Genomic DNA, 12,820 nt, shown 5'->3' with positions numbered 1-12,820 from the left:
AGCAACGACGTCTCTATGTGGTATGTATTGAAACTGTATATATTTGCTTAGCGGTTTTGGAAAATGACTAAGTTCCACTTTATGTCGTCTTTTTTTTTTTTTTTTTTTAAGGTGTACATGTGGGAAGTTCAGTTTGATGCCAACATCGCATGTTGTTTACTTGATGTGCTTACACGCCGATAGCTAAGTTAACAACACAGAGATATTTGAAGCAGTTTTACTCACCGCATGTGGTTCCAACACACAATCGTGACCCTTTTTTTTCGTTGGGACTGCATTATCCTTAAGAAATAAACGATATGCAAATCCGGCATCAAACTGGGCCTTGTTTGTAAAACAAGCATCTTCGAAATGCAGGGAACAAACAAAAACACTTCCACAGCTCCGTTGATGCTCTGTAAAAATAAACTCCATCCACTGGTCCCTTAATGCCGTTTTTCTTTTGGTAATCTGTGCAGGGTTGTCTTGCCTTGGCAACAAAAAACACACTTCTTTTGTAACAATTCGGTCTCTCGCTCTGATCAGTGAACGTCTGTTGTGCTCTCAGTGCTCTGCTATATGGGAGTGCGCGCTCTTCCGGCAGAAGTGCCCTTAGGACTAATATAAGGAAATTCCTATCCATCTAACGTCACACAGAGCCATAATCAAAAAAAAAAAAAAAAAAAAAAAAAAAAACTTTCCGAAACTTGTGACAAACCGGAAGGAGTATTTTTGGAACAAAAATACTCCTTCAAACGTACAACTTAATTTTTGAAACTTTGTCCATGTTTAGCATGGGAATCCAACTCTTTAACAGTGTAAAAAACTCAGTATGCATGAAATAGCATTTCACCCCCCCTTTAAAATGAACACATTTGCTGACATCATCAAAAATGAAGGGGGAAAATGAGTTTCATCGACCGACTCCAAGTCAGTTTTGAATTTGTGATATTGTCAAATAACTCATATCTAACAATTCAAATACTGCCTGTTTACGTAGCAAGGACATTAATAAAACAGTAGTGTCTCAACCTCAGTTTTGAGAAGCTGCGACAATACTGTTTATGCACAAATAATCTGCATTCAAAATATATATAAAAAATATCTTAATTTGTGTTCCTTAGATGAATGAAGGTCTTATGGGTTTTGGAACGACATGAGGGTGAGTAATTAATGACAGAATTTTCATTTTGGGGTGAACGATCCCTTTAAAACACACAATAACTGCCTGCTCTGTTGCATCTCCTGTCTCATTCAGCCCTTGAGATTACTTCTTCAGGCTTAAAGTAAGTCCTTAAAACAGAGATTTATGAGGATGAGCATGTGAGTAATAATCGTGATAGTTTTAATATCTGTTGTTTAAATGCATATGTAATGAGAGAGCGCTGGCAACAATGATAAAGCAGCAATGTCACCCTGGAGCACAACTAAGCAGCCAGGAACTGCAGACTCAACACTTTATCATCTTCATAAAGAAAGGGAGAGAAAAAAAAAAAAAAAACTGCACTGAATTACAAATTCTAGAGTTATTAGTTACATTGGAGGCGCGAGCAGTAATTTATATGCCGCTCAGACAAAAGCACTCTGTTTACAGAGTGTGGAAGCTTTGAATCTGCTGTTTATCGAGGGATAATGGAATGGGAATGTAAACAGATTATATGCTGATTATGCACTGGGCTTTAATGGCTGGGATTTGTTTTAAAATCTCTATAGAGGCTTCTCAAATAAGAAACACACTGAGAAACATTCCATAAGTGACTGCTGTTCAGTCAGTTTGACTGACTGATAACTTTCCATGAGATGAGTTTATGAATTGAATTCATTCTCAATTAGAGATGAGTGGCAGAACAGTGCAGGGTTTTATTTTAGGGTGCGTTTCCACATACAAAGAAACGACAAGCAACACTATGATATTTTGAACATTTGTTTCAGTGTAATTATACATACTTAGTACTTATTAATATGAATTAACTACATGTACTTACTATATGGTTAGGGTTAGGATTAGGGTTTGTCTTAAAGTTACTTGCATTTAATTGTTCACTATTAATTGTTATTATAATGATAAGTACATTTAACGTGTAACGTGTTCTAGCCGTTATACAATATTTAAGCCAAGTCAAATTTATTTGTATAGTGCGTTTCACAATACACATTGTTTCAAAGCAGCTTTCCAGAGAGTTGCACACACAAAACCCTGTTGGGGAACTTATTCGCATAGTCTAAACTTAGAACATGTAGAACAGTGTCTTTAAGGTTTATACATTATTCACTTTCCAAAGTACATCTAAAGCAATTTGGGCATTGTGTTGAATCCAGGCACGAAGCCAAATGCTTGAACTATCACCCTCAGATCCATGTCAACAGTGCCTTGTATAATGTCTAGACGCCAGTGTTTGATATACTTATGTGTAATATCTGAGTTTGTATGTACAGCTAGATCAGTAAACATATGCTATTCTCAGAAATGCTATGGAGAGGATTGTGTAATACAAATATACATGCGGAGAGCTGTCTGGGTCACTTTTTTTTATTTGATTTTTTCTGTCTCAGCTTCACAGACATGGAGAATGTCAACATAATAATTAGCATTAGACAGATTTAAAGGGCATGGTGTTTTTCATGGTATTTCCAGAGCCATCTGTCAGATGGGAAAGTTGTCACATATGCACACTTGTGTTCTCTTGCAGTGCTCTGTGTCAGTTTTGCAATGCTGTACACAAATGAAGTGTGGATTTACAGTATATTACTGCACTGTAAAACATGATCTTGCTTTGAAGTTGCCTGCACTTATTTCCAAAAATCAGTTTGAAGAGTACAGTCAATACAACTGTACATATCATGCAATGCAATGATGTCTGAGAGATGAACAAATAAATATTCCTCAAAACCCTGATGAATTCCATCTGGTACACTTGACCACGGTTTTTCTAACAATTGATGTATGGATCAAGTATACACATATGTTGCTTCAGCTTAGTAATTTTTCATTTTGAAATATTTCTATAACAATATAAAACTTATGGTTATATGTTTACTTTATAAAACTTAGTAAAATAATTAAAGCGAAACCTTGTCATCTTTCTTTCACCTCTCCTCCGTTCTCTCATTTTTCTCTCCTCTCCTGACTGCCTGTCTCCTCCTTCCTCATCATCTGACCATCCGTTCACAGACGGAGGGCAGTGGAGCGGGACAGAGGGACAGTGTCAGCATGCATGTGTCAGCCGGTCTATAAAACATAACAGCACTGCACCGTGTGCAGCAGTCCATCTCTTTAGCTTGTAAACACGTCATTAAATAATGAATTGTGAGTTAACAAGGATATAAAGCACTGACGGCCTGACATGTTCCTGTCACTGTGGCTGTTTAGTTACATGAAAGATTTTTGACTTTGTCTCACCAAAAGACCCAAACACTCACAATAGGATAGATATACTGTAAGAAATTAGATTTTATGAGAAGAGAAGACCTGGAAGTTATTCAACCTGGAACTTCAAATGAATGTGTATATAAAGCTGAAAACTAAACCCATGTCACAGGGCATTCAGAAGGCATCAAAATAGATTTCCAGGTCGAGCAACCTAATGCACATGCTGGGCCATTCTCATAAATCGGTGCCATTTCAGCTTGGTAACTTTCTCTCAATTTAATTTTTCCAAATGTCCACGATGTAATCATTTTATCTGAAGAAGAGCTTATGAGAAAAATATATTGGGCCAGGTCAGAACTTTTCATGAAATTCTTTACACATGCAAAGGCCAAATTTCCACACTGTTACAGGACATTCTCATCTCAATTAATAAGTGTATTGAATGCACATTTATTGTAATATTTACATTTTCTAAGAGCTGAAATGTCCCTCTCTTTACCCTGCAAATGCATTATAAGTTTGTGTAAATAAGTGTTAATAAACAGGCATTCTCTTGAAAAAAATACATTTCAGTGGAATTTCAGCCACATTATAAATTATTTATTTTGACCATTCCCTACAAGTAACAACAACGATTATGCATAACATTTGTTTAACTTACTTCAAGAGGAATCACAAGAGGAATCACAAAATCACAAACTTTGATTTTAAGCAAATGGATGTTTGAAGGTAAAAAAATAAAATAATAATAAAAAAACTAAATATATATATATATATATATATATATATATATATATATATATATATATATATATATATATATATATATATATAATACAGGTAACAGGGTGGACAGGACATCAAACCACTGAAACACAGTATATCTGTCAATATATTGCCTAGTACAAGAAGCTAGCACACCTGCAAAGCGTTAGCACTCGTTAGCTTGTCATTAGCGTTTTCTTTTCTCCTCTCCTCTCCTCTCTCACGCTGCAGTTTTCCACAAGGTCATCAAACAACCGCAGTGAGAATATTTCATCAAGCACGGTGAGTAATGGCTTCTCCTACAATTGTTATTTGCACCTCTTGCCACATGTACAGTTTATCTATCTCTGTCGCTGATGAGGGATTCACATGTGATAAATGCAGGGAAACAGTTAGGCTGACAGAGAAGATTTCAGAATTAGAGACACGCATCCAAACTTTAATTGAGGACAGTAAGAATGTTAGGGCTCTAGATATGGCTTTGGATGCGTCTAGCTCAGGGATTCCTGTACATTGTCCGGTTCCAGCAGAGCCCCTGCAGCAGGGCAACTGGGTGACGGTGAGGCAGCGTAGTCGTGGGTCAAAACACCGCTCTTCTGTTCCGATCAAAACATTAAACAGGTTCTCCCCACTCAGTGATGCACCCACTGAGAAACCTGATGAAAGTGCTCTAGTTATTGGCGATTCTATTGTACGGAACGTGAATATAGAGACACCAGCCACCATAGTCAAATGTTTACCGGGAGCCAGAGCGCCTGACATCTTGGCAAATTTAAAAGTGCTGGCTAATGCTAAACGTAAATACAGTAAGATTGTTATTCATGCCGGCGCTAATGATGTTCGACTTCGCCAGTCGGAGATCACTAAAAATAACTTTAAAGAGGTGTGTGAACTTGCAAGCACGATGTCAGACACTGTAATATGCTCTGGTCCCCTCCCTGCTTACCGTGGTGATGAGATGCATAGCAGATTGTCATCACTCAATGGCTGGATGTCTAAGTGGTGCCCACAGAATAACATAGGTTATATAGACAATTGGACGAGCTTTTGGGGCAGACCTGACCTGTTTAAAAGAGATGGTCTTCATCCCTCCTGGGGTGGCGCCACTCTTCTGTCTAGAAATATGGCAAATAGTCTTAGTGTTTATACTTGACTAACTGGGGCCCAGGTCAGGAAGCAGACAGACTGGCTAAACTGACCGTCTGCTAGCTGCCTCCCATCACAGAGGTCAGTTAATTCTCAGCACATAGAGACTCTTTCACCTAGATATCACACTATAGAGACTGTGTCTGTTCCCCGAACTAGAAAATACAAAAAACGTCCAAACCAAGTTAAGGTTAACAATTTAATTGAGGTTCAACAAATAAAAAACAAATGCAATATGGATAAACAAATTATAAAGATTGGCTTATTAAATATCAGATCCATTTCTACGAAAACACTTTTTGTAAATAATATGATAACTGATCATAATATAGATGTGCTCTGCTTGACAGAAACCTGGCTAAAACCTGATGATTACATTATTTTAAATGAGTCCACCCCCCAAGATTATTGTTATAAACACGAGCCGCGTCTAAAAGGCAAAGGGGGAGGAGTTGCTTCAATTTATAATAACGTTTTCAGGATTTCTCAGAGGGCAGGCTTCAAGTATAACTCGTTTGAAGTAATGGTGCTTCATATAACATTATCCAGAGAAACCAATGTTAATGATAAATCCCCTGTTATGTTTGTACTGGCTACTGTATACAGGCCACCAGGGCACCATACAGACTTTATTAAAGAGTTTGGTGATTTTACATCTGAGTTAGTTCTGGCTGCAGATAAAGTTTTAATAGTTGGTGATTTTAATATCCATGTCGATAATGAAAAAGATGTATTGGGATCAGCATTTATAGACATTCTGAACTCTATTGGTGTTAGACAACACGTTTCAGGACCTACTCATTGTCGAAATCATACTCTAGATTTAATACTGTCACATGGAATTGATGTTGATAGTGTTGAAATTATTCAGCCAAGTGATGATATCTCAGATCATTATTTAGTTCTGTGTAAACTTCATATAGCCAAAATTGTAAATTCTACTTCTTGTTACAAGTATCGAAGAACCATCACTTCTACCACAAAAGACTGCTTTTTAAGTTATCTTCCAGATGTATCCGAATTCCTTAGCATATCCAAAACCTCAGAACAACTTGATGATGTAACAGAAACTATGGACTCTCTCTTTTCTAGCACTTTAAATACAGTTGCTCCTTTACGCTTAAGAAAGGTTAAGGAAAACAGTTTGACACCATGGTATAATGAGCATACTCGCACCCTAAAGAGAGCAGCCCGAAAAATGGAGCGCAGCTGGAGGAAAACAAAACTAGAGGTATTTCGTATTGCTTGGCGGGAAAGTAGCATATCCTACCGAAAAGCATTAAAAACTGCTAGATCTGATTACTTTTCTTCTCTTTTAGAAGAAAACAAACATAACCCCAGGTATTTATTCAATACAGTGGCTAAATTAACGAAAAATAAAGCCTCAACAAGTGTTGACATTTCCCAACACCACAGCAGTAATGACTTTATGAACTACTTTACTTCTAAAATCGATACTATTAGAGATAAAATTGCAGCCATTCAGCCGTCAGCTACAGTTTCGCATCAGACAGTGCACTATAGACCCCCTGAGGAACAGTTCCACTCATTCTCTACTATAGGAGAGGAAGAATTGTATAAACTTGTTAAATCATCTAAACTTACAACATGTATGTTAGACCCTATACCATCTAAGCTCTTAAAAGAGGTGCTTCCAGAAGTCATAGGTCCTCTTCTGACTATTATTAATTCCTCATTGTTATTAGGACATGTCCCCAAAACCTTCAAACTGGCTGTTATTAAGCCTCTCATAAAAAAGCCACAACTTGACCCCAGAGAACTAGTTAATTATAGACCAATCTCGAATCTCCCTTTTCTGTCCAAGATACTAGAAAAGGTGGTATCCTCACAATTATATTCCTTCTTGGAGAAAAATGGTATATGTGAGGATTTCCAGTCAGGATTTAGACCGTATCATAGTACTGAAACTGCTCTCCTTAGAGTTACAAATGATCTGCTCTTATCATCTGATCGTGGGTGTATCTCTCTATTAGTTTTATTGGATCTTAGTGCTGCGTTTGACACAATTGACCACAACATTCTTTTGCATAGACTTGAACACTTTGTTGGCATCAGTGGAAGTGCATTAGCATGGTTTAAATCGTACTTATATGACCGCCATCAGTTCGTAGCAGTGAATGAAGATGTATCATATCAATCACAAGTGCAGTATGGAGTACCTCAAGGCTCAGTTCTAGGGCCGCTACTCTTCACGCTTTATATGTTACCCTTGGGAGATATCATCAGGAAACATGGTGTTAGCTTTCACTGTTATGCTGATGATACGCAGCTCTATATTTCCTCGCAGCCCGGTGAAACACACCAATTTGAAAAACTAATGGAATGCATAGTCGATATAAAAAATTGGATGACGAGTAATTTCTTACTGCTAAATTCAGAAAAAACAGAGGTGTTAATCATAGGGCCTAAAAACTCTACTTGTAATAACCTAGAACACTGTCTAAGACTTGATGGTTGCTCTGTCAATTCTTCGTCATCAGTTAGGAACCTAGGTGTGCTACTTGATCGCAATCTTTCCTTAGAAAGCCACGTTTCTAGCATTTGTAAAACTGCATTTTTCCATCTCAAAAATATATCTAAATTACGGCCTATGCTCTCAATGTCAAATGCAGAAATGTTAATCCATGCATTTATGACTTCAAGGTTAGACTACTGTAATGCTTTATTGGGTGGTTGTTCTGCACGCTTGGTAAACAAACTACAGCTAGTCCAAAATGCAGCAGCAAGAGTTCTTACTAGAACCAGGAAGTATGACCATATTAGCCCGGTCCTGTCCACACTGCACTGGCTCCCTATCAAACATCGTATAGATTTTAAAATATTGCTTATTACTTATAAAGCCCTGAATGGTTTAGCACCTCAGTATTTGAATGAGCTCCTTTTACATTATACTCCGTTACGTCCGCTACGTTCTCAAAACTCAGGCAATTTGATAATACCTAGAATATCAAAATCAACTGCGGGCGGCAGATCCTTTTCCTATTTGGCGCCTAAACTCTGGAATAACCTACCTAACATTGTTCGGGAGGCAGACACACTCTTGCAGTTTAAATCTAGATTAAAGACCCATCTCTTTAACCTGGCATACACATAACATACTAATATGCTTTTAATATCCAAATCCGTTAAAGGATTTTTAGGCTGCATTAATTAGGTAAACTGGAACCGGAACACTTCACATAACACCGTACTTTCTACATCATTAGAAGAATGGCATCTACGCTAATATTTGTCTGTTTCTCTCTTGTTCCGAGGTCACCGTGGCCACCAGATCCAGTCTGTGTCCAGATCAGAGGGTCACTGCAGTCACCCGGATCCAGTACGTATCCAGACCAGATGGTGGATCAGCACCTAGAAAGGACCTCTACTGCCCTGAAAGACAGCGGAGACCAGGACAACTAGAGCCCCAGATACAGATCCCCTGTAAAGACCTTGTCTCAGAGGAGCACCAGGACAAGACCACAGGAAACAGATGATTCTTCTGCACAATCTGACTTTGCTGCAGCCTGGAATTGAACTACTGGTTTTCGTCTGGTCAGAGGAGAACTGGCCCCCCAACTGAGCCTGGTTTCTCCCAAGGTTTTTTTCTCCATTCTGTCACCGATGGAGTTTCGGTTCCTTGCCGCTGTCGCCTCTGGCTTGCTTAGTTGGGGTCACTTCATCTACAGCGATATCGTTGACTTGATTGCAAATTAAAACAGACACTATTTCAACTGAACAGAGATGACATCAATGAATTCAATGATGAACTGCCTTTAACTATCATTTTGCATTATTGAGACACTGTTTTCCAAATGAATGTTGTTCAGTGCTTTGGCGCAATGTATTTTGTTTAAAGCACTATATAAATAAAGGTGATTGATTGATTGATTGATTGAAGAAGCAGATTGTCACAATTTAAAATCACTACAACAGGTTCTGCACACACACACACACGCACACACACACAAACACACACACACACACACACACACACACACACACACACACACATATATATATATATATATATATATATATAAGCTGTACTTAAACCTATACTTATAAATATAATGTTTTATACTATCCTTTTATTAGGCTACAAATTATGTTTAGCATTGTATTTCACAATTTAAAATTATAAAGATCATTCTTATTTTGCTTCTAAACCGTACCCCCATCACAAAACTACAGTTATTTTACATTTTCAGAACACTTTATTCTCAGTGGCTTATATATATATATATATGTATATATATATTTTTTTTAATCTCATATAGACCAAATAAATGTCCCCACAAGGTCAAAATAAACTGGTATTGCTATACTTGCGGGGACATTTGGACCCCAAAACATAGGGAATACCAGTGCACACACACCAAACAGACCCACACAACACAAATACACACACACGGACACACACACACGCACACATTAACACAGTGTAATGGCAAAATCAAGATCATGCCATTTCCTGACAAATACATGCATTCCATTTAAACAACTCTTTCTTTTAAATAAATAATAAATGAATTATAAGTTCAAATATTTGCTGTAAACGCTTATTTATCTATTTTTACATTGTTACAATATGTCCACCCTGTTACTGTACAAAACATCGACAGGGTGGAAAGTAACACTAGGAGGACGTTTTATGCTTAAGTCAGCCATTTGTATTCATGTGATGAACAACAAGCTAGTGCCTAGTGATCATTGGGGACATTTTTAACATGTTTATTAACCATATTTTCAAAAAAAAAAAGAAAGAAAAAAAACTAAAAAAGATCAATTTCATTCTAAAACACTAAGAAAAGGAGTGCATTAACGAGTGTTAATTACTCTGCTTCTTGTAGACGAGTTTGCCATCACAAAGTATTATACTTCATGAGACTCATGTTTAGTGAAACATTCAAGGGCATGTTCAGAAAGACTTTCCATCAGAGTAACAGGGGCAACATTCAATTCAGGGACACAACATGTTTTAAAGACTTTAAGCAAATGGGTCCCACTTTATATTAAGAGCCCCTAATACCTGTGTATTTAACCAGAGTGTAAGTATACAATGATACAAAGTATTTTACAGCTCTAATGTTTGTGTAATCACACATATGTAACAACCCACTGAATGGTGTGTGTAAGTACAAATGTGTAACAGGACACTGGTAACAATTTTTTTTGGTTATGAAAATACAAATGTGTAACAGTATTAACAATCACATTTTGGTAAAGAAAGTGTTACACTGTATTAGATTTATAATGTCATTACTCGAATGTTACACAGCAGCAGGAAAGGCTTTACATATACATTTTGGTTGGTGTCCAGAATGTTACACTTTATATTAAGTGGACAGTTCCTGAAGGTGTTACCATGTAAGTACACTCGAAATCCAGCTCCTCCCACTTTACCTAACCCTAAACCTACCCATCTTCACCCACTGGATCCCATTTCCACCCCTAAACCTACACATCTCCACCCCTTTAGTCAAATAGTTGCAATTACTCTTTAAAATAGAACAAGGACATCTTTTTACACTATTTAATAATTATTTAAACTGAGTTTAAAATATGATTACAGTGTGCTGCTTAATGTACTGACAAGCATTTATTGTAAACTAATGTCATTTCTATTGAATAATTTTTTTTATGTATTTAAATACATTTTTAATTACAAATTTATAATACTGAAGTTGAAATGTAGTGCATCTACTGTATATGTATGTCAAACTACAGTTGCATTTATAATCAAGTTTTTGTAAAGACATTCTTTAGTATGTAAGCCAACATCAAAATAGGTGTACTTCTTTTAATGCATAAATAAATAATTAAAATAAATTAAAATAACTAATTAACCAATACCATTATTACAAAGTTTACTTTTTGACAGTGTATTGTGTCACAAAATTGCCTAATTTCTATTCTATTCTATTCTATTCTATTCTATTATAGAAGTATTGTACAAGTGAATATTCAGTACAATTATGTGTACTTATTTTCCGTTACCATTTTGGCATGTGCTATACTAAACAATGCAATGCTTATGTTATTAATAAAACAGCAGTTAATTAAGAAATATCTCTTTTTTTGTTCTTTTTTTTTCCTCTTTCATTGTTACCTTCATAAGGATTCCCCTGCACTCCTGCACATATGATGGTTCATTTACATAGCATTCTCATTGGCTTTTCAGTCACATATTGATTTAGTGCTTTCTGGAGGCTTAGTATGGAGCAAATTTTGCGACAGTATTCGTCAAACAAATCCAGAGTTTTGCAAACAAACACAATTTGCTTCGCAAAGAAAAACTTGACTTTCAAACAAACACAAAGTGAATTTCAAATACAAAACTCTATTTGAGAGAAAATGCAGAGTTACAATGTTACAACTGTGAGACTCATTTGCCTATTTTATGAAGAAACTTAATTTCTTGATTTTCTATGCAGGCAGATTTTCTCACAAATCCAATTGAGCAACTTTCTTTTCCAAAACAGCAGATGGCGCTGTCAGTCAGTTTACGCTTGTCTCCAGAGAACCGACACACCTGTTAAACTTTTCAGGGAATATAGCAGACTCTCTTACTATATCTATAATTTACCATTTAGATGTTTTCACCAGGGATATAGTTTACCCCAAAGATGAAAATTATGTTATGAATTTCTCAACATTATGTCATTTCAAACTCGTAAGACCTTTCATTTATCTCCGAAACAAAAATTAAGATATTTGTGATGAAACAAAAACCCTCTCTGACCCTGCAAATACAGCAACATACACTAACTGAAATGTTACCAGACCAGGTAAGGACATTGTTAAAAAAGTCCATGTGACATCAATGTTTCAAACATAATTTTACGAAGCTATGAGGATACTTTTTTGTGTGTGCAAACACATCCAAAATAATAACTCTATTCAACAATTCTTCTCCTCTGCATCAACCTGGCACCATTTTGGAAAGCCAAATGTCTATTGAACCACTGATTTCACAACTTCTCATACTGGCAACATTACTTTAAAAAAAATAAATGTTCCAAATGGGGGTTTTCAGTGATGTATAATAGAATAACCATTTGTTGGCTCCCTAAACAACACTGTATAGTGAACAATTCTTAAAATTACCTGAATTGTATAATCTTTTGTTGAATCCATCTGTTCACATGATTTATTTAATTTTATTTATTTATTTTGTTCTTGTTGTTGTTTTAAAATGAAGATAATTATTTTTTCACCATCTTATTTTATTAAATTGCATCATTTGCAATGCTTCATGGGATTGTAGTTATTTTCCTCATTAAAGTGTATGTGATTCAACTCTGCCCGATGGGGAAAATCAGTGGGTAATAAATAAATACTTTGGGAACCAATGCCGCTAAAGTGATCACTGATGCACTCTATAAAAATATAGTACCACTTTAGAATGGGAAACACTATTCACATATTGATTAAATGTTAATTAGCATACATATTACTAGAATATGTTTGTTACTTATAAATCACATATTAATGCATGTCCAGTTTATAGATCCCTTACCCCAACACAATACCAGGTACTTCAACAACTACCTTACT

The 12,820-nt window shown here is 36.2% G+C and overlaps 2 protein-coding genes across 2 annotated transcripts in view; one reads left to right on the top strand and one right to left on the bottom strand.

Moving 5' to 3' along the window:
- LOC127957904 (astrotactin-2-like) overlaps positions 1-12,820 on the bottom strand; it is a 489,389-nt gene that overhangs the window by 110,695 nt on the left and 365,874 nt on the right. The window lies entirely within an intron of this gene.
- On the top strand, positions 4,268-9,148 carry LOC127957909 (uncharacterized). Its single transcript, XM_052556617.1, has one exon. The coding sequence runs from the start codon at positions 4,404-4,406 to the stop codon at positions 5,265-5,267; it is 864 nt and encodes a 287-aa protein (XP_052412577.1). The 5' UTR covers positions 4,268-4,403; the 3' UTR covers positions 5,268-9,148.

This window comes from Carassius gibelio, chromosome B5 (assembly GCF_023724105.1).
Source record: "Carassius gibelio isolate Cgi1373 ecotype wild population from Czech Republic chromosome B5, carGib1.2-hapl.c, whole genome shotgun sequence".
NCBI lineage: Eukaryota > Metazoa > Chordata > Actinopteri > Cypriniformes > Cyprinidae > Carassius > Carassius gibelio.
Note: the sequence above shows the minus strand (reverse complement) of the source record. Positions and strands in the feature narration are given on the sequence as shown.